General features: G+C 43.1%; 1 protein-coding gene across 5 annotated transcripts in view; it reads right to left on the bottom strand.

Annotated features, from left to right (window-relative positions):
* TENM2 (teneurin transmembrane protein 2) overlaps positions 1-23,425 on the bottom strand; it is a 1,167,677-nt gene that overhangs the window by 65,178 nt on the left and 1,079,074 nt on the right. For 4 of the 5 annotated variants that reach the window (XM_086412765.1, XM_086412766.1, XM_086412768.1 and 1 more), the window contains 6 exons: positions 14,580-14,723; positions 13,696-13,945; positions 6,524-6,565; positions 5,887-5,907; positions 2,212-2,444; positions 852-1,006 (listed from right to left, as the gene is read on the bottom strand). In XM_086412765.1, coding sequence (XP_086268891.1) covers positions 852-1,006; positions 2,212-2,444; positions 5,887-5,907; positions 6,524-6,565; positions 13,696-13,945; positions 14,580-14,723 — 845 coding nt within the window. The remainder of the gene's footprint in view (positions 1-851; positions 1,007-2,211; positions 2,445-5,886; positions 5,908-6,523; positions 6,566-13,695; positions 13,946-14,579; positions 14,724-23,425) is intronic. The other variant, XM_086412767.1, reaches the window with a different exon arrangement.

The raw sequence follows: 23,425 nt of genomic DNA, 5'->3' as shown, positions 1-23,425 counted from the left end.
GCAAGGAACCATGCAGTCTAGAATGGGTCCCTGCCCCAAGGGCAGCCAATGCACAGGCTGGCCAGTGAACTACAACCTGCCTGTTTGCCTGAAAAAGTAAACTGCGTAAAACACTTCCCTTCTCTGCAGAATCGGAAATGGAAACCTTAGGAATCAGTTGTCAGTTAGTTGAGGAATTTGAGCTGGAAGTAATTAGGTTGACTGAGGGTTTTGGAAAAGACCCTTTTGGAAGAGTAAGCACAGACTCAGGTTGAGGGCCCTTATATTCAAGTCCCATTTCTGTAAATCAACTATACTTCAATAAAGTTGTTTTAAGTATACAGTCCTTTTACTCCTGTTGTACATTTGAGTGAACCTCTGTTCTCTGCTAATGTAAGAGCCCAGACTAAAAGACTATCACTTGGGGGAATATCACAGAGGGATCTGCTCAGTTACAACTTCACAAAGTAAAGGTTTATGTAGTGAGGGTGCAATTGCTTCAGATTAACAGGGAAGTTCTGATTGACATGTAGTACCGTATGGTATGTTCTCAAACCCACGATAATGATGGAGAAGAGAGGTAATTACACAGTAACGCCTACCCTATAATCTGCCACGGCTGGAGCATGTCACCAGCTCCACGCTTCTGAGCAGAATTCCCCTCTCTCTTTCTCCTATTTCTCTCTCATGCCTGTCTCACATGTCCCATTCCATCTTGCTGTCCAGTTCATTTCAAACCTTCTGCAGACAAACCTGGGATCTGTATCTCCTCCCACTCTACTTCTAACACAAAGAGAACCCAGGTGAGAAGTTCAGACTCAGAATCAGGTGTGGCACAGTGATGGGAAATGAGAGGAGAGAGAGAATCCCACCTGGGCCACATCCATGCTGGAGTCACAGCTCAGTGGCCGGACAGCGGTGAGGTCGTTGGAGCCCAGCAAGGTGGAGATGATTCCATTCTGGTCGACCTTGCGGATCATGGTGGCGTCGACAAAGTACATGAGCCCATTCTTGTCAACTGCAATACCTGAGTGGGACAAGCAGGAGTGTGTCTCTTGGCAAGGGACAGAGCTGCTGGGGCGGTGGTGGTAGTGGGGATGCCCTGCTAGGCATTATTTTCTTGGATGAGGAACCTGACTGGACAGCACACTCAAGAGTCGTTTAAGGCGACACCTTTTCTCCCGAGCGCTGTGCTACGATCTGGCTAATTCCTGGGGTATTGGCTATTTCACCATGCAAGTGAAGAAAGAACCTTGGGCTGCAAATGAACCAAGGCTGCGAATGAATGAATGGGGAGATCATTTTGCATCTGCTCTTTTTTAGAAAAGAGCTATTTCCCAAGTTCACTGCTTGAAAAATTATTGGTAGTAAATTACTGGAATACCCTTCACAACTGATTGCCACACTAAGGTTGAGAAACAGTGACTCTTGCAGTCACAAACTCCTAATTCAAAATATATCCTCCAGGAAGTATTCCCAGTTAAGCCGTGACTCCAGTCGGCACATTGCTATTCTGGGGGAATGCTGGTTCTAGCACTCCCTTGGTAAGAGGCAGACAGCAGCTTTATTTCTTCTGCATTTTCACCTCAGTGCCCAAGCCCAAGGCTCCCCGTCTTTAATCTTCACTGCTGTGTGCTTTCAGCTTAGCTAAAAATGCTAACAAGGATCGGACCTTTCAGTGATGGTCCTTAACCTTCAGCATCTTTAGTCCTTTTCAAATAGAGATCCCTCAGAGCCAAGAACCCCTCCTTGCCAATCCCAGTCCCTTGGAACTTATACTGATTCTTAATTGCTACCATTATGGGGCATTTGCAAAATGTCAGGTACTGTTTGGACTTTATATACACTGCTACCTAACAGGAACAGCTGGGAGTGGTTGAAGGCTCCCCGCACTGGGCTCTGTTCTGTCTCCAGCCCACACAGCTGCCCTTCGGGCTCACACAGCAGACATTTCCTTCTGACTCTCTATGACTGGCAGCAGTCAGCAATCTCTAGGGGCAAGCGACTGCACTTTCCATTTGTAGCCTATGTGGGAGATGAAGTTTACTTCAGATAAAGAAATACTTCTTCTTAAACAATACTCACCCACCCACCAAAGCCATCTATCAGAGTTAAATGATTCTAGGAGAAGCTGGGTTTGGGACTGCTGGGGCTGAGTTCACTTCGAGCATGAAGGGAGCCGGGTGTTCGGGGAGCTCTCCCTGGGGTGGGGCTTTGTTGCTGGGCCTTTACCTCGCGGGCTCATCAGGGTGGCATCCACAGCCTTGCCTCCGTCCCCGCAGCGGGCTTCGTCAAAGGGCAAGCACTGCTCGCCTGTCCCCGCCACGACTTCCGAGTTCCCGGCCAGGTCTTTGGCTCCACTCAGAGACTTGACTCGGTAGATCCGCCGACTGTTGGTGTCAGACACGAAGAGTGAGCCGGACACGGGGTCCACCGCCAGGTAGTACTTGTGTGCCGGGTTGTTGCTTCAGGAGGAGAAGCACAAAGAGGAGTGAGACGGCGCCACGCACTGGCCTCCTGGGTCAGGGAGATGACAAACATCCCAGCGAGACTCCAACCGCCTCTGGTGTCTACTGGGTTGGCCAAAAAGGTCGCTGGGTTTTTCCATGAGATGATATGGAAACACCTGAACCAATTTTTGGCCCAACCCAATACTTTAGTGAACTGGAAAGAATCTAATCTAGTAAGTTAGTGTTCTAACATATCATGGCTCTGAGCTATTTCTGCTTGGGCTTAAGCTCTTCACGCTATCAGAGAATTCATCACTTCCCATCATGCTAAAACACCACTGCTTCATTTAGCCAGTGTGAAAAATCCCACTCTGATCCTGCTTTTGTGTTTGTGTTTTGTGGGCACTGGTCTTCTTTACTTCCCCTGTGGGTTTCCTCTATTTTCAAGTGGGACTGAGAAACACTTCCATGAGACAATGTCCTCTTCTAATCTATGCTCCCTCAGTGACTCCAAGGTACTAGCCCATGAAGACTGGGGTAACCTTGAGTCTTCCTAACTTTGTGATGGGCAGCTCCCCGCAGCCATCTCAAGTCCTCAACCTCAGATCTTCTCTACTGTTTCTCAGTGTGGATACGAACAAAATTGGTATTTTGTGTGACAACCTGTGATATCTTGCTGATGATCATGTTCAGAATCTAAATTATAAAGGAAGGAGATGTAGTTTTCAAATATTGGGTAACAGTGAGATCTGGGGGTTTCCCTGGTGGCTCAGTGGTAAAGAATCCACCTGCAATGCAGGAGATGTGGGTTCGATCCCTGGGCAGGGAAGATGCCCCAGAAAAGGGAATGGCAACCCAGTCCAATATTCTTGCCTGGGAAATCCCATGGTCAGAGGAGTTGGTGGGCTACAGTCCATAGAGTTACAAGAGCTGGACACGACTAAGCAACTAAACTACCACCAACCAATAGTGAGGTCACAGGTGTGCCCCAGAAGCTGCCAGGACCCTAAGTCACACTGGGAGAGAAGTACCTCAGTGTGGAGGTGATGTATCAGAAGAGCATGAAGCCTCAGAGACCTGGATCTCTTTCTCTGCTGTGCGTTCAGCTCTCCTATGGGTAAGATCTGTAAACTTGGCTCAGAACTAAGACTTAGGAAACTCTAAACTCAACTTGAACTCAGCCGGGGACCTTAAGGAAGACTTTTGGCCACAGTGGGTCCTAGATTCCTTACCGGGGGTAATGAAGAAGTTGAATCAGAGTATCACTCATGTCCCTTTTGGCTCAAGCCCTACATTTTTGTCCCTCTCTAGGGTGTCTAGTGTGGAGGTTGCAACAGAATGGGTCCCCGTGCTATTCCCACACGGGTTATTAGCATCACTGTCCCTAGGATACAGGTGGCAGATGTCTCTCTGTCTTAGGTTTTGGTGCCACAGGTCTAAATGAGCACAGGTCATTTTTTTTTCCTAGTCATTTTGCATCTGTAGTTTGGAATGATGGGAAGAGAGGAGCTGGAAAAGGTGAGGCAAAGATGAGGGCGATGAAGGTGTTGGATACATCTGTCCTGTAGACATTAGCTGGTAAATTACTAATTAAAACACCACCACTTGGGTTCTTTGCTGATTTAAGTAAGAAAAGAACTAGAAAGCTATTTTAAGGAACAGTTTATGCATCGATATCATCTTAATTCCAGCTTCTCCTCAGGTGGCTGTTAAGACCCATAACTGAACCAGAAGTCAAGGGCTTTCTAAAATTCCAGCCTAGATGATGAGTCTGGGAGAGTAGGCTACCTGGAGTCCTTGCCTTCCTTCATTATTCCTTTTATTTATTATTTATTTTTGGCTATTAAGTCTTAAGAGACTATCTATACAGGCAAAACAAATAAGAGCAGAAAGGGAAAAACTCATGCAGGTTTTTAATTAGATGCTGTTACTTTGTTACTGGCCTTGGAGGAGCTGGTGCCATCCTCAGAAGAACAGGGCATTGCACGTTTGTGCCTATCTTAGGAACAGGATAATTAACTCTGGAATTCCTCGGGAGCCCAATTCAAGGAGGCTTTTCAAAGTTTCTGGCAGAAGAGCAGCCAGTTGAGGGTATGGGGTCAGTTCCTGCTGGGAGCCCATTCTTCCCCCACTGTCTCATACTCATTCCAATCAAGATGCTTACAGAGGAGCTCAGGTAGATGGGCAACCATGCTTTCACACTGGGGCTATGGTGAAGGTCAAATGGAGTATGGAAATTTGAGGGGGTGTCCTTCTAGAGTGTTGCTGCTTTTTAAAAAATTTGGACCAATTGGGGTGTCTATAACTAGCCAATTTTGGCAGTGCCTGAGATGGAGAGGCAGAGGACTTCTACGTATGGCTTTTACACTGACTTTGATGATCTTGTACAACTTAACTCTACTCTGCCTGTGTGTGTGCTCAGTCACTGTCATGTCCGACTCTTTGCAACCCTATGGACTGTAGCCGGCCAGGCTCCTCTGTCCATGGGATTTCCCAGGCAAGAATACTGGACTGGGTTGCCATTTCCTCCTCTAGGGGATCTTCCCAACCCAGGGATCGAACCTGCATCTTCTGCATCTCCTGCATTGGCAGGAGGATTCTTTACCACTGAGCCACCTGGGAAGTCCCACTCTTGATTTTGACCTAACATGATGCAGAAGCTTCTGCCAACATTTCATTTCAAGGAGTGAGGAGAAGAATTCCCTCGAGTATTAAAATGCACTTTTTCTTCTCCTCTTCCAAGTAAAAATAAGGTCACTTTTCTGATGTTTTAGTGCAACCCGAAGTTTTCCTAACTTTGAACAGGAAGCTCCTCAGAGCACTATGCATGTAGATATGAACTGTACCAGTTCGGTTTTAAGTGATAACCTCAGAGCGGCTGAATGACAAAGGGTATTTAGACAAAAAGTACTTGGTCCACACCCTTCATACTACTTAAAAGTGACTGAATTTTATGAAAATTCCCAGTGCATCTGACTGTTGGATTCATTTTGACCAGCAGATTGGCAATTAACTTGTTTTTTTTAAGTGACCATACATTCAGGGGAAAAAAATCATTAATGAGTTGAAAATGAGTTTTTGACCCGTTTCCAGTTCATTAAAGCTTTTGTGAACCCAGTCCAGCATTTACAAAAGCCAGAAGTTTGCCTCAACTGTTTAGCCCAATTATGGACCGCAATGAGCAGTCGGGGTAAAAGTTCGCTGAGGGTTCATTATCTCACACTTGCATCTTCCGGAAATTCTAATTACTGTCAGCTTATTTGGTTCTTTTTTTGACTGCATTTCATAATTGCTAAAGCTTATCATATCCACAACACACAATTAGCACATAAAAAAGTTACTATATTTGGCATATAAAAATATACAACATTCCACAAGAAAGCACAAAAACAAAACGGAAACACAAGGAAGCAAACGAACCATATCAAATTATATGGGAACGAGTTCTTCATCTTACCTATGTTTAAACTCTTTATTTCTTTATAGAAAGAAAACAGAAGGAAAAAGAACAAACAGTTAGCAGAAGAATTGATGATAAAGCAAACATAACATTTTCGTTTCTTGTATAAAGGGCCCCCCTCAAAGGCAGTCTTTTTCTTTTTTTTTCCCTTCTAGCTGACAGCTCCTAGTACAATTACAGAAATGAGTCCTCTACATACAAGTAAGTTCCCTTCCAGAGCTTGTTTGTAAGTCCGATTTGTTTAGTAAAGTCCAACAAAGTTAGTCTTGGTACCCAACTAACAGTTGGTATAGAGTACTGTACTGTAATAGGTTTCTAATACTGTTTGCACAACTGAGCATAAAAAACAAACACAAAAAATGAAGAAACCATTCTTAATGTTACAGTACAGTACCTTGAAAAGTACAGTCGTTCAACAGCTGGTCTACAGGGACTGGCATTAAGTGAGCAGGCAAGAAGAGTTTGGAAGAAGGGAGAAGGGAGAAGAGGTGGGAGACGGCAGAGCTGAAGGATCATTAGCAGTAGGAGATGGAGGGCAAGCTGCAAGTTCACGTATGCCTTAGGTGAACGGACCAGGGTACAGTGTGCATCTTTGAAAGTTTGCAACTTGAAGGTTCATATGTAGGACACTTACTGTATTTGGGAAGCTCCTCTAGTTTTAGATTCTTCCCAGCCACTGGAAAATCGAGACAAGAATGCTTAAATTCTCTGACCGGCAGTGTGGCTTTATGTGACTCAGGTGAAACAGCCTAATGCAGGGATGGCACACAGGTGACCTCTTGGGTGCCGACACCTATCCACTGGTACTGGCTGCTGGGAGGGCGGGAGGGGAGGAATCTGAAGCCACATTCAAGCCCATCTAAAGTCATTTGGGATATCTGCCTTGGGTGTGGGAGGGAGCCTGGTGACACCCGTGTCACCTACTTGCCACTGGTGCATCACAGAACCAGGGAGAGAGGGACTCTGCCCCCAGGAGAGAGCCCCTGCCCCAGACAACTGCATTTGCCAAACACTGTTGAGACCCTGAGCGTCTCAACTATTTCCTCACCCTGCTCCATGTCTCCTCCCCATCTGACATGCATGTGTGTGGCCCCTGCCTAACATGCACTCTTCCTTACAGGTAACACTCATCAATGAAACGCACAGGTGATGCCATCCTCTCATAATCAGAGCCAAAGATTCCAGTGATCATTCTTTTTCAGAAAGCTAGTGAAAGTTTTGCTACTTTTTTCTTTTAAAAGTGAAAACATGGGGACTTTCCAGTGGCTAAGACTCCAAGCTCCTAATGCCGAGGGCTCGAGTTCCATCCCTGGTCAGGGAACTAGATCCCACATGCCTCAACTAAAGATAACCACATGCCACAGTGAAGATAGAAGATCCCACCTGCCATAACCAAGACCTGGTACAGCCAAGTTAAAAAAAAAATTCTTAAAAAAAAAAGAATGAAAATACATGTCAAGTTCAACAGAAAAGGAGCTGAATCTTAACAGCATTAAGGAGAAGAGGAGAGAGACTACGGCCTCAAATAGAGAAGTACTCCCCATTTCTGAGGTTTCCTGGCCACTGTGGAAGGAACCCCTGACCTCTCTTTCCCTTCCAGCTAAGGGAGGAGGCTTCAGGGAAGGAAAGAAGAAGGTTGACTGCCCTGATTCCTGTCTGGGTGCAGCTCAGGCCTTTGCCAGGGGCCATCATTAGTGGTGGGTTTGCACAGGGATTACATTTTTATATTTTATTCCAACATGTTAGTTTTTGCAAAAAAAAAAAAAAGTTAATTAAATGATGCTGATAACTCTTGAGCTCTGACTGACATAGTGCAATTTAAGATTCATTCTGCAAAGCCTGGTGTGTCAGGGTGGCAGCCGGGAATTCTCGCATCTATTTTATATTGCTTAATGAAAGTGAAATGTTATCTGCCACCAGTGGTAGTCATATTTGGCTCTTAATTATTACAATATCAATTCCACTTTTTTAAAGTTAAGATTTTGTGAAAAGACTGGTTGGGATTTGGGTCTGTAGACCTGACCTACTTCTTTGCTAAGAACATCTGCTTTAAGTTGATTAATATAATATCTATGTTGGGGGAAGGAGAAGGCAGTGGGGACTCAGTCACTGAGACTGCAGGGTCCGAATGATCATATGGATCTGAGTTTTGGACAAAGGCTGAGATTACGGCTGTTCCAGTCCAGGGCCATTAGCAAAGTGGGTGTTTAGGACCAACAAACCCAAATAACAGCACCATTGAGTCAATCTCCGTACATGTGTGTAGGTGCCCTACTTACAAGGGATAGGCCTAGTCTTTGGGTCCACGGCCTCAGGACACCAACCCTTTGAGGGAAGAGTTGTCTCTGATTCAAGAATTGAGATGGATTGGTTCTCCACACTGTGGAGTTTCAATGACTCCCCTGCAAAGTCTTCAGGGTCTCTCCAAGCCTTCTCCGCTTGTCTCAGGGATCTCTCCATAGGCTGTCTTGTAATTTATGTGTGTGTGCTTATCTTCCTTGATTCATCAGCAACGGAAGTGAGTGAGTAAATCTGGACATGACTGACTTATCTCTGTGTGGCTGATTCTTAGTAGAGAGCCCTGGAGAAAGGCAGGGCTGGAAAAACGGGTTCTTGAGTAGAGGAAGGAAGCAACGGGCTGCTTCCCTTCATGCTGGAAGACCTGCTTTGGATGAGGTCCAGTCCCTCGTGTCCTGCTGAGAATCACAAAGCTGCCATCGGTGGACGCTGGAGTCTTTCTATTCCAATTCTATCGCTCTGTGGCATAGAACAGGGTGGATGTGGGCTGGCCAGAGTTTTTGTTTATGTGTATTCTTTAAAAAATTGAGTTGGGATACATTTAGTTTAGTTTAGGGGGATGTGCTTCTGTGGCTCATACATAGTCCTTCACTATCTTTCAGATGACAGTGGTATTCATGGCTTTAAGGAATGCTCCTGCCCTGTTATACCAACTCACCTAACATCATTACAGGAACTAGAATGTCCAGTGGAGAAGTCATATATCATGGAAGTGCAATGGTTAGTTAACAACAAACTTTAGGTTATTTGTCTGGATTTTGTTATGTCTGCACTAATTGCCAGCTTTTCTAAATTTGTCATTTGTTTTGGGTCCTTTTCTTATTTTAAATGGTAGACACTTTCATTCTAAAACTGCATGAAGAATCAGACCCCATGAAACCTGGATCTGTCCTTGGTAAAAAGAGCTTTGAAAACAGTGCCAAGAACTGTCTAAAATGTTGTGGCAATATTGTTGTCACCGTTACTCTGGGTAGGTGCTGTGTTATATTTTGCTTTCTGATCTCCATGTTTATACACTGTCTACACAGAGAAAGCATTTTCCCTCTGGCTATAATCTCATTCTTCTCCCTAACTTTCTATGTTGGCATTAAACAGGCTCTGTTGGAGGTGAACTCTCAGGCAAAGCTGGCCTTTGGTGAAGCCTCCTTTGAATTTCTGCTGCCCTTACCCACTCGCCTAGGTTTCTGCATTCTGGCATCTCTTCCCTTTCCAGCACTCACACACCTGGGCAGGACAATCCCATCCCCTAAACATCTTCCCTAGGGCAGTGGTGCTGCTGACCCCCCACCACCAGCATCCTCAGAATCTCAGCATGGGGAAGTGTTTTAGTTGGAAAAAACCACAGCTCATATCACAGTATAATCTAATAATGGGAAAAAGAAAAAAAAGCTTAGAACTGCAAACATGAAGGAAAGTGTGAGATTCTTATGTTTATGGAAAGGGGCCAAGTCAAGAAAAGGCAGAGAGACACTGTCCCATCCGTTATCATTTCCTGCCTCATACTGGGGTTCAGGTCCAGAGATATTCTCAAACAGGGAAGACAGGAAAGCTTGTTTGTTGATAGAACTTCACCCCAAGATGTGAGTGACTGACAGATATACTCTACTCCACAGGGCTTGGGTTTTCTAAGAATCACCTGCAGAGGATAATTGTTGTAAGAAGGGAAATGGGCTCCCAGAGGTAGGTTATCAGGCTTTTTGGGGATGTGGGTATTGAAAATGTCTTGAATGCTGGTGGAATTAGAGCAGGCAGGTGATAATTGGTTTACATAAGAAGAAGGCTTCTTCCAGCATCAGTTCTTCAAGTGTGTAGAGCTCTGCCCCTACATGTTTGGGATAGGCAAAGGAAGAAGTGAGGGAGAAGGAGAGTGAACACTGAAATAAAATTAGGGTTTGGAGGCTCAGCTCTGGGACGGGCACCAACTCCCAAAATTGGCTAATTCGGCTGCCAACTCACAATGGAGAAAAGACAGAAGCACGACAGGTCTCTCCCCATCCCCCCCTCCCTTTGCTGGTTACTGTTTTGAAGAGAGGGGATTGACAGCCCTTTGTTTTCAGGTATGTGGTGGGAAGCAAAGAAGAATCAAACCAGTGTTCTTGTTAAAGCTTAACTTCTAATCGTCTCGATACCTGGCTGATGAAATAAGAGCAAGTCTAAAGGTGGTTACAAAGGGAAAAAAAAAAAAAATCACACAGCTGTCAAGGGAAATTGACAGTTACCCTCCCTCCAGCTGTCTTCAATGTTACCACGTGGGCCCTTAACTTGTGCCATTGATGTTGTGGCCCCTGCAACTTGAGAGATGTGGAATCAGGGACAAACTCCAACCAAAGGGAGGATGCTGGGCTTTATCCACTTTAACTCAAGGAGCACGTCTCGAGCCCCTCCTGTGGGCCAGGCACCTCTCTGGGCATCAAGGGGCAAAGATGTCAAAGGTGCTGGCTCTATAGATGTTCACACCCCAGGGCCCTGCGGACTTGCAGAAATAGCTGAAAAACATGACAGTCCCATGGTGTCACGTGTGTGCAAAATGAGAGTTAAATGGCTCAGGGGAGGGAGAGAATTTTTTCTGCTGGGGAGACCAGGCTTCACGGAAGAGGCGGCCTTCAAACTCCACCTCTAAAGGGGGACCTGATGCCGGAGATGAGGCGGAGAAGGTATTTTAAGTGGAGCAAGCAGCACGAGTCAAGGCGTGGAGGCGGGGAAGTGGCGGGCGTGTGCTGACGGGGCCCTGAGCAGCAACAGCAGTGACAAAGGAGCAGGAGCCAGATGCTGGATGCCGACACGCAGCCCCTCAGAACAGGCCCAGCGCTCCCTCCACTGCCGTCCCCGCCTCCTCTCCTGGCCCTCCACTGCCCACAGGATGCCTGTGAAGAAGATGTTCTACTAGAAAAACAAAGGGAATAAACAGCTTGGCAAAGGGACCCGGCTGGGGAGCGCTAAGAAAGTGGCGTGTCTCACTGTCAGCGTGACCTCCTGAAGATGACCCAGCCTCTTCCCTTTTGCCTGCCCCTTCCTCTCACTGATTATCTTTTGGTCATTACACCCTCTGCCCCATGGCCCCCGCCCGCCCCACCATGTTTCTGTGATGGTTGGTTGTTGGCTCTTCTAGAACACTCAGCTTGAACTGCTTTTCCTCTCCCAGGTGCCCATATCTCGTCCTCGAACGGGTGCTCTTTAAGCCTGGGTTTCATCCCCTTTGGGACCCAGCTTAGGGTCTGGTTCACCCTTATGCTCAGTAAACGCCTCCAGGATCCCTGATCATTGTATCACTGAAACCGTCACCTTCTTGGGGTGGAGCTGGGTTGTATTCTCTTCTTGTACCCACTCCAGACAAGTGCCTGGCACAGACAGTCTCAGCCCCCCAGGACACCAGCAACACTTGCTGGTGGTCAGAGCACTGACTTCCCTCTCAGAAGGTTCTCAGAGACACAAAATGCAGGGGCAGCCTGTGGCTTCTTCCAAGTCCTTCACTTGGCAGCTGAGGCTGCCTCAGAAAATACCACCGCCCACTTGGCTGCTCAGACCAAAATCTTAGCATGACCTTTGATTCTTTTCTCTCTCTCTGGTTCTCCCCACCCCAATTTCTGAAAATAGTCTACTGACATTTCCTATGAGATTTGCCCTGAAAATGTATCTCAATTGGAAGCTCCCCATCCCCCTGGCTACCACCCTAGTCCATGTCACCATCACTGAAATCCTGGACAATGGCTACAGTCTCCCTATTGTCTCGAACGCCTACAGTCCCTTCCTCATCCGATAGCCAGAGTCATCTGTAAGAAAATGCAAATCAGATCATATCAGCTCCACCCATGGCTGTGCATTGCATAATGAAAAAGAATATAAAAAGCATCTATATGTATGTATAACTGAATCACGCCGTTATACAGCAGAAATGAATACAACATGGTACATCACATATCTTCAATAAAATAAATTAAAAAGAATGTGACCCACACGTGTAGACATGGTCATTCCGATCTTGAAGCACTGGCCCCCTACCTACCTCTCTGCTCTCCTCTGAGACACTCTCCCCTGAGCTCCCCACCTTCCTGGATTTCTATCAATTTCTATCAGTCCCATAAATAAGCAGGTTATTTGCTGATACTGGGCTTTTGCACAACGTTACTCTTCCCTAGTACACCACATAACTAACCTCATCATTCATGTCCCACCTCACGAATCACCTAATACAAGGGGTTTTTCTGAATACTTTATCTTATGTAGCTTTCTTCTTCCTCCTCCCCATCACCACAGTCCCTATTTCTCACCCTGTTAGAGTTTCCTTAGAGCATTGAAGGCTACTTGAAAAAAATTTTTAAATTTGTCCACATGATTTAGTTTGAAGTTCCCTATCAGACCACCACCTTTGGCTGCCTGATGTGAAGAGCTGACTCATTGGAAAAGACCCTGATGCTGGGAAGGATTGAAGGCAGGAGGAGAAGGGGACGACAGAGGAGGAGATGGCTGGATTGCATCATGGACTCAGTGGACATGATTTTGAGCAAACTCTGGGAGGTGATGGACAGGAAAGCCTGGCATGCTGCAGTCCATGGGGTCGCAAAGTCGGACACAACTTAGCGATTGAACAACAACAACAGACCACCAATGTGACAGCTAGGGCTTTGCTTTTTCCATGTGTTTTTTTCCCCTGCTTCACCAGACAGTCCTGCACATGGTATATATTCACCAAGTATTTGTTGAATGAATCTTCCCCCTTGTTTATAGACTGCATTTCTCCCTCTATTTATAGATGGATTCCTCTCTAGGTTTGAGGACCTGGAATCAACTTTCCCAAAAAGAGAGTTTCAAAGAGCTTTTGTCCAGACAGAGACCAGGACTTTAAATCCCCTGGAGTGGCTGGAATTTACCTAGCAAGGCCTATGCAGTAATTCTAAGTCAGATCCTAATAAATGTGCAAAGATCTAGAAAATTCGCAGAGAGCTAGCACACAGAAGTGCTCAATAGAAATGTTTGAATTAATGAATGAACGTTAGCGATTCTCAAACTTCGATGCATATCAGAATTTTCTACAGAGCCTGTCAAAGAGAAAGACACCTTGACGCTGCTCTAGACTTACTGAACCAATTCTCTCGGGGTGGGCTCTGGGAATCTGTATTTTTAAGACGTGCCACTTTAGAAACCAGGGAAATGGACCATCAGCTTAGAGTAGTGGTTCTTTCACTGTTGGGGATGTATCAGATTCTCTCGTGGAGGTTTTATAAAATATAGCTACCCAGGTCCCACCCCCAGCACAATGTCTGAAGGCTTTCGTCTTTGCCGTAAGGTAGGTGTCAACAACTGTATTAAATACATGGGTAGTGTTTTATCGCTACACCAAGGATTTTCCCCAGTCCTTATTTGATCCCAGGCCTTGGTTATCAAACCTCAGCCCATCACACCGAATGTGCATCCTCTGGAGAACCCCACACGTGGCCACCATTTACCCAGGGAAGTTTTGTAGCAGTGGGAGCCATAGAGTAAAAGCAGGTTTTCTGTGCTGTCACTTACCGTAACTCCAAGATGCTGGTCACGTTTCGAGAGGGAAAGATGCGTCGGATGTAATTGAAGTCACCAACGAAGAGGCTCCCGTCGACTCCAACGGCCAGGGCGACTGGGGCGAGCAGCTTGTTGCCTTCAGCAAGGCCGTTGCAGCTGGGACAGGAGATGCTCCGGCGGCGGCCGTTGCCCATGATGCTGGTGATGATGGCGGGCTGCTGCGTCAGGAACTGGTTCTCCCCGGTGCCCTTGTGCAGGATTCCTGGGCGGGGTGGGGAGGCAATAAATTGGGATGGTTACTGCAGCCCTCCGCGGTGGACATGTCTATCAACTTACTGAGGATGGGTGAAAGTGACAGAGGGAAGAGAAACAGTAGGAAGCGTCAACTGTGGGGAGGTCCCCAATTTCCTCACAATGCCGACAGCACTGCAACAGGATGCGTACACCCCAAGGCCGCGGTCCGGGGTAAGAAAACATTTGCAGAGATAATTGAAGACTTGTGAGGGCCACTAAGATGCATGGTCTGGGAAAACCAGCTCTACGGTGTTTGACATTTCAAAGGAGAAGGGGGAAAAACCTATGAGTATTTTAGGCACTTGATGAAAAATAGATGCGAGAAGGGGATGGTGCTTTCGCTTAAATGTCAAGGCTGGAGAGAAGGTTCCAGATGTTGTATGCAGGAAAAGGGGCTGTGCTCACAAACTACTTTTTGTGGGGGGGATGTAGGCCATTTTTAAAGTCTATTGAATTTGTTATAACATTGCTTCTGTTTTATGTCTTTTTTTTTTTTTTTTGCACCAAGGCATGTTGGATCTTAGCTCCCTGACCAGAGAACTGAGTTTGTATTGGAAGGTGAAGTCTTAACCATCAGATCGTCAGGGAGGTCTCCCACATACCACTTTTAACGTTGAGGATATGGTGTTTGTCCAGGGACCAGCCACCGAGGTTGGAAGGGTCCAGCTCAAATCCCTGAAGGAGGGCTGTCCTTTTCTCCCACAGGATGAGACTGGGGCAGGTCTCATATTCAAAGCCGACGGACACTGAAAGATACCAGGGGGTGGGGCAGAGCGGGAGATGAGAGAGTTTACTTGATTACTCCAGAGCCCTCCAGCAGGAATAAGAAACTTGTGTGCACAGTAATACAGATTCAGTTCAAAAGACTCACTCAAGGAGGCAGGCTGATTGCTTTTCTCCTTGTGATTCCATACAATATTAAATTCAAATTTCAGGCTGAACTCAACCTTGAAACTTTACACAGTAGTAGTCTGTGGGGATGGAAAGACCTTTCCAATGAACAGCCGGCTTTTCAAAAATGACCCCAGTGATGGAGAGGGAAGAGATGAATCATTTAAAAACTGAATACAACGCTCCTTTAGAGATGGACAGGAGACCGTTTCCCTCAGCCTGCTGCTCACGGCATGCGTTCGCTATATTCTGCGTTATTTATTTCCACTCACTAGGAGAAAGACCTATGGAGGCTTTGTGGCTCATTTATAAGGAGATTTTGGAGGCAACAGCTTGTGTTAGTTAAGGCACTTTGTACATTCACTCAGGATTCCAGAGGGTTCCAAGTGAGGCAGGCACGGGGACACAGCCTGCCAATTATGTGGCAATGCAGTGGGGAACAGAATCCAAAAACTATAAAAATCCTGCACTTGCCACATGGACAAATAGGAGAGAGGGGTGGGAGATGAAGGACTTGAGTCCCAATTCTGTTACAGCTCACACTTCCTCGTGGTTCCATTTCCCCCATGTGTAAAACAGAGCAAGTGAAGCTTCAATTTCTGAGCGATGTCGTGAGGATAGATGAGACAAAACGCCGAGATGCCATACATTTTTAATTGGAGCGCTGCTTTAGAAATATGAGGCGTTGTTATTATTGCTGTTCCTACTACATTAAATTCTTAACTATGTGTGTCACCTTTGGGGATTCTCCTCCGCTTCTTTTAAATCCTGAGATATAGGAGTGCCGAGATGAACGAAAGATACATTTCATCTTTTTAAAAAAAGCTCCATGTATTTCCTGGCTTGTCCTCTGAAAATTCTAAGAAAAACAATGACCGACTCAGTAGCAAAGAGAATAGCTAGTGCTTGGTCTGTGGCCTTGAAATATTATTTCTCATTAAAAGGAATCAGGGCTCCTTGAAGACATGGCTGGGGCAAGAAATGAACAATAGAAGACCAGGCCATTTTATCAGACCAGATAGGAAGGAAATAAAATCTACTAGGGCAATGGCAAAAGAATTTGGGAATCAGCTTGAAGAGGCTTCTGTTGACCAAGGATGAGACAATCTGACTATTAGGAAAGACAACTTCAAAGGATATATTAAGAGGTATTTCATCCTGTGAGTTTATAATGGTATTTAAAAAATGGATTTGCCACTGGTAGAGGATATTAGAGAGCCAACTTACAATGTTGAAAACTAGTAAACAAAGGGAAAGAATCAAGCATTTATCTTATTTAAACTGTACTTCAAATAACAAAGTAGTTAATGAGAAAGTATCTCTATAGAAAAGTATTCTAGCTAGTAAATAATAAAGAAGCAATGACATTATTAGAATATCCTTTTGTAATCCCTAATGACCTAATGAATCTAGGTAGTGAGCATCAATGCTGCAGAAAGCATAAAAGAATAGACAAGCTGACATTAGTCACCTCCTGACAGAAGATGAGAGCACCACCTGTTTTTCTTAAAAAAAAAAAAAAAAAGAATAAAATACCTAGAAATAAATTCAACCAAGGAGGCAGAAGACCTGTACACTGAAAACTCCAAGAAATTGATGAAAGAGACTGGAGAAGACACAAATAAATGGAGAGATACTCCATGCTCATGGATTAGAAGAATTAATATTCTAAAATGTCCATACAACCCAAAGCAAAGTACAGATTCAGTGCAATCCCAATCAGTATTCCAGGGGTATTTTTCACAGAAAAAGAACAAACATTCTTAAAATATGCATGGAACCACAAAACCCTGAACAGTCAAAGCAATCTTGAAAAGAACAACAAAGCTGGAGGCACCACATGCCCAGATTTCAAACTATATTACAAAGCTATATTTATCAAAACAGCATGGTGTTGGCATAAAAACAGACACAAAAATCAGTGGAATAGAATATAGAGTCCAGAAGTAAACCTAAGCATACACAGTCGACTAAGTTATGATGAAGGAGCCAAGAATATTTCAGTGGGCAAAGGACACTCTCTTCAATAAGCGGGCTGGGAAAGTTGGACAGTCACATGCAGAAAAAAAAAAAGAAACTGTTCCACTCTATACTATTCATAAAAATTAACTCAAATGGATTAAAAGGCCCCAAACCCATAAAACTCCTAGAAGAAAACACAGGCAGTAAGCTCCTTAACATCAGTCATGGCAATGATTCTTTGAATTTGACAGCCAAAGCAAAGGCAACAAAAGCAAAAAAGAGCAAGTAGGACTAAGTCAAACTAAAAAGCTTCTGCACAGCAAAGGAAACCATCCATAAAATGAAAAGAGAAAATATTTGTAAATCATATATCTGATATGAGGTTAGTGTCCAAAGTACATACAGAACTCACAACTCTTGACAACCAAAAGCCAAAAAATCCAATTAAAAAAACAGGCAAAGGAACTTAATGGACATCTATCAGAACACATACATAAGGCCAACACTACATGAAAAGATTCTTAGCATCACTAATTTCCAGGGAAGTGCGAATCAAACCCACAAAGTGATATTACCTCACACCTATCAGAATGGCTATCATCAAAAAGAATACAAATGACAAATGGTGAGGATGTGGAGCAGAGGAACCCTTGTGCACTACTGGTAGCAATGTAAACTGGTATAGCCATGGCAAACAGTATGGAGGTTTCTCAAAAAATTAAAATAGAACCACCACTGTGACCCAGCAATTCCACTTTTTGGTATTTACCTGGAGAAAACAAGAACACTACATTGTAGCATTATTTACAATAACTAACATATAGAAACAACCAAGGTGTCCATCGACAAATGGATGGATAAAGATGATGTGGTATACAATCAATGAAATATTCAGCCATGTAAAAGAATGAAATCTTGCCACTGGTGACAACACACATGAACCTTGAGGGCATTATGTTAAGTGAAATATGTGAGACAAAGAAAGACATATACTGTATAATCTCACATATATGCGGATCTAAAAATTTGTGTAAATAGGAATACTGCTGCTGCTGCTGCTGAGTCACTTCAGTCGTGTCCGACTCTGTGTGACCCCATAGACGGCAGCCCGCCAGGCTTCCCCGTCCCTGGGATTCTCCAGGCAAGAACACTGGAGTGGGTTGCCATTTCCTTCTCCAATGCATGAAAGTCAAAAGTGAAAGTGAAGTCGCTCAGTCGAGTCCGACTCTTAGTGACCCCATGGACTGCAGCCTTCCAGGCTCCTCCGCCCATGGGATTTGCCAGGCAAGAGTACTGGAGTGGGGTGTCATTGCCTTCTCCGAAATAGGAATATTACCTACTCTAAATGCCTTAATTCTTTATCGTGATAAATAGTACATTTCTTTTTGTGAGATCTAACTAATCTTTTTAAAGTGTTTATGGAATAAAGATGATCATAAGCAGAATAAAAAATTAAAAACAAGCAAAAAACCAAGATCATGTACAGGTAACAAATTGGTGGCTGTCAGGCAAGGGCTGAAAGCTGGGCCAAACAGGTGAAGGAAATCAAAAGACAGAAACTTTCAGTTAAAAAATAAATGAGTCATGGGGATGTGAGGTACAGCATGGTAACTATAGTGGGTAATACTGTATTGCACATTTGAAAGTTGCTGAGAGAGTAGATCTTAAAAGTTCTCATCACCAGGAAAAAATTTTGGATCTAAGTATGGTGACAGATGTTCACTAGACCTATTGCAGTCATCATTTTGCAATATATACAAATACAGAATCATTATGTCATATGCTTGTTATATGTCAATTATATTTAAAAAAAGTTGGTATAGATAAAAAATCACACCTGTATTTAGGAAACCTCCAGGTTCAGCTATCGATTTACAGGAGATACAGAACAGCGGAATATGTTAGACAGCCACAGGTGTGCAATCAGAAAACAAACCAGACTATGAGAAATGCTACAAGCAAACAGTTTCTTCAACAAATACATCATAAAACAAAATATAAAAAAAATGAGCTAGAAGTGAAAGGAAAAACCATAGTTTAAAATAACTGAAGAGAAATCAACTAATCACACAAGGCAGATCTCATAGTAAGCACAGGGAAATATCTATAGTAATTACACAAAAGAACATGATAAATAAGTCAAAGTGACTAATATCAAAGACAGCAAAAGAAGAAAGAAGGAACAATGGTTCACAAAAAAGCTAGAAAACAGAGGCCAAAATGACAATGCTAAGTCCCTACCTGTCAATAACTTATTTAAATGTAAACATTACAGTCTCCAATCAGAAGACATGAAATGACCAAGTGAACAAATCAAACAAACAAGATTCAATGATATAACGCCTACTATAGGCTTAAGGTGGAGGAGGCAATGGCACCCCACTCCAGTACTCTTGCCTGGAAAATCCCATGGATGGAGGAGCCTGGAAGGCTGCAGTCCATGGGGTCACTGGGATTCGGACGCAACTGAGTGACTTCACTTTCACTTTTCACTTTCATGCATTGGAGAAGGAAATGGCAACCCACTCCAGTGTTCTTGCCTGGAGAATCCCAGGGACAGGGGAGCCTGGTGGGTTGCCGTCTCTGGGGTCGCACAGAGTCGGACACGACTGAAGCGACTTAGCAGCAGCATAGGCTTAAGGACCCATATAGACTGAGAATGAAGGGATGGAAAAATACATTCAAGCTTTCAAGCAAGTGGTAAACCTCCCTACCCTGCCTCAAGCAAGGGTAGCTATATTTATATCAGATGAAATAGATTTTAAACTAAAAATGTTCAAAAGAGACAAAGATGATCATTATACAATTGTAAAGCAGTCAATACACTGAGAAGATATACCAATTATAAATATTTATTCACCCAACATTGCAGCATCTAAACATATAAAGCACAACTAATGAAGCTAAAAGGAGAAATAATATAGTAAAGTTAGGGATTTAATATCTCATTCTCAAAAATGGATAGATCACCCAGACAGAAAATCATAAAGGGGACAGCTGATTTGAACAACACTATAGACCAAATGGACCTATCACACATAGAACATTCTATCCAACACCACCAGAATACAGATTGTTCTCAAGGGTACAAGGAACATTTTAGGTCACATGTTAGGCCACAAAACAAGTCTTAGCAAATTCAGGAAGATTAAAATCATACCAAGTATCTTCTCTAACCACAGTGGCACGAACCTAGAAATCAATAACAAGAAAACTGGAAAATTAAAAAATACATGGAAATTAAAAAATGCTCTCCTGAATAACCAACAGATCAAAGAAGAAATTAAAGGGGAAATAAAAAGAGACAGATTAAAATGGAAACACAAATACCAGAACTTCCAGGATGCATTAAAAGCAGTACTAAGAGGAAGGTTCACAGCAGTAAACACCTACATTAAGAAGGATCCCAAATAAACAGCCTAATTCTACGTCTTAAGGAATTAGAAAAAGAATAAACTGAGTCCAAAATTAGCAGAATAAAGGAACAAATAAAGACTAGCGTATAAATGAATAAAATAGAAAGCAGAAAAACAATAGAAAAGATTAACCAAACCAAGAGTCAGTTCTTTGAAAAGATAAACAAAACTGAGAAATCTTTAATAAGACTATGGAAAAAAGAGAAAGGACTCAAATCAACAAAATTAAAAATGAAGGACACATTATAATTTATACTACAGTAATACAAAGGATCATAAGAAGCTCTTCTGAATAACTACACACGAATAAACTGATCTGAAGAAATGGAAAAATTCTTAAAGGCATAACTTATCAAGACTGCATCAGGAAGAAATAGAAAATCTGAACAACCAATTACTAGTAAAGAGATTGAATCAGTAATCAAAAATCTCCCAGTGAAGAGAGGCTGAGGGCCAGATAGTCTCACTGGTGAATTTCTCTAAACACTTTATGAAGAATATACAGCAATCCTTTTCATAGCGGAAACAATCAGAGTGTCCAATGATGGATGAATGAATAAAGAAATGGCAGTGTATACACACACATACACACACACACAAAATGTAGTATATGTGTACATACACAATATTTCCTTCTCCAACGCATGAAAGTGAAAAGTGAAAGCTAAGTCGTTCAGTCGTGTCCGACTCTTCACGACCCCATGGACTGCAGCCTACCAGGCTCCTCAGTCCATGGGATTTTCCAGGCAAGAGTACTGGAGTGGGGTGCCATTGCCTTCTCCAATACACAATATTCCTGAGTCATAAAGAACCAGAAATCCTACTATTTGCAATATCATGGATGGAACTTGAAGGCATTATGCTAAGTGAAATAAGTCAGACAGGGAAAGACACTGTGTGATCTCACTTATATATGGAACCTAAAAACAAAGTGGACCAAACTAATAGAAAAAGATCAGACTCAAGGTTCCCAGAGGCAGAGAGTGGGGAAAGGGGAGATTGGATGAAGGTGGTAAAAAGGTACAAATTTCCAGATATAAGATAAATAAGTACTAGAAAGAAAGCAAAACAGTAATAGGAATATAATGTATACCATGATGACTGTTGTTAACACTGCAGTATGATATGCAGGAAAGTGGTTGAGAAGGCAAATCCTATGAGTTCTCATGATAAAAAGAAAAAATTGCCCGTTTTCTTACCTTTTTTGCTCTATCTTTATGAAAAGATAAATGTTAGCTGAATCTACTGTGCTAATCATTTCACACTATAAGTAAATCAAATTATCATAGTATATGTCTTACATAGTAATGTATGTCAATTATTTCTAAAACTGAGGAAAAAATTCAGAGGTGAAAGGGAAAACCATTGATTTAAATTTTTTAAGAGAACTCAGCTATTCCCTTCTTGGTATTTATCCAGAGAACACTAAGACATTAATTCCAAAAGATATATGCACCTCTGTATTTACTGCAGTATTTACAATAAAGATACAGAAACAACCCGAGTGCCCACTGGTGGATAAGTGCATAAATAACTTGTGCTACATATAGACAGTGGAAATACTACTTAGCCATAAAAAGAATGAAATCCTGCCGTCTGTGACAACACGGATGCACTTTGAAGGTACCATGCTAAGTGAAACAAATCAGAAAGAGAAAGGCAACATTCTGAATGGTTTCACTCATAGGTGGAATGTATAAAAACCAAAGGAACAAAAAAATAAAGCAAAAAAAAAAGCAAAGATACTGAGATCAGACTAGTGGTTCCCAGACGGGAAGGGAGTTGAGGATGGATCAAATGGATGAAGGGGATCAATGGCATGGTGACAGGTGGTAACAAGATCTGTGGTGGTGATCACTTTGTAGTGTGTACAGAAGGCAAGTAATAATGCTGCATATCTGAAGCATATGTAACAAAAAGAAGAAATCAACCAGTTACAAAAGGTGGATCTTATGTGGATTCTGACTCAAGCAAATGAAATACTTCTATTTTCAGATATTCATAAGGCAATTGAAATATTGAATGATGATTGGCTGTTTGATATAAAGAAATTCTGTTTCCTTATTGTAATGATGATGTTGTTTGGTTTTCAAAGTCCTTTTTAGAGATACATTCTGATATATTATGAATGAAATGATGTGATGTCTGGGACTTGGTACAGAAAAATACAGGAGGCAGAGGAGTAGCTGAAGGTAAGGAAGAAACAAGAGTCAACAAGATGTGTTGATAATGGTAGAAATTGGAGTACATGGGGTGTGTTATAGTATTCAGTCTATTTTTTGATGTTAGCTATCATTTTGATATTGGCTAAAGCCTGACATACTGTTGACAGTAAATGCACTGGTTACTCCAATAACTTATTACTGTTCTGAAGAATAGCAAGGAAAGATAAGAAAGCCTTCCTCAGTGAACAATGCAAAGAAATAGAGGAAAACAACAGAATGGGAAAGACCAGAGATCTCTTCAAGAAAATTAGAGATACCAAGGGAACATTTCATGCAGAGATGAGTACAATAAAGGACAGAAATGATATGGACCTAACAGAAGCAGAAGATATTAAGAAGAGGTGGCAAGAATATACAGAAGAACTATACAAAAAGGATCTTCATAATCCAGATAACCACGATGGTGTGATCACTCACCTAGAGCCAGACATCTTGGAATGCGAAGTCAAGTGGGCCTTAGGAAGCATCACTACAAACAAAGCTAGTGAAGGTGATGGAATTCCAGTTGAGCTATTTCAAATCCTAAAAGATGATGCTGTGAAAGTGCTGCACTCAATATGCCAGCAAATTTGGGAAACTCAGCAGTGGCCCCAGGACTGGAAAAGGTCAGTTTTCATTCCAATCCCAAAGAAAGGCAATGCCAAAGAATGCTCAACCTACCGTGCAATTGCACTCAACTCACACGCTAGTAAAGTAATACTCAAAATTCTCCAACCCAGGCTTCAACAGTACGTGAACTGTGAACTTCCAGATGTTCAAGATGGATTTCAAAAAGGCAAAGGAACCCGAGATCTAATTGCCAACATCTGCTGGATCACCAAAAGAGCAAGAGAGTTCCAGAAAAACATCTACTTCTGCTTTATTGACTACACCAAAGCCTTTGACTGTGTGGATCACAACAAACTGCGGAAAATTCTGAAAGAGATGGGAATACCAGACCTGCCTGACCTGCCT

Source organism: Bos grunniens, chromosome 7 (genome assembly GCF_055505025.1).
Source record: "Bos grunniens cultivar Pamir isolate PY7600 chromosome 7, Bosgru_T2T1.0, whole genome shotgun sequence".
Lineage (NCBI taxonomy): Eukaryota > Metazoa > Chordata > Mammalia > Artiodactyla > Bovidae > Bos > Bos grunniens.
The sequence above is the reverse complement of the archived record's forward strand: the minus strand, read 5'-3'. Positions and strand labels throughout refer to the sequence as shown.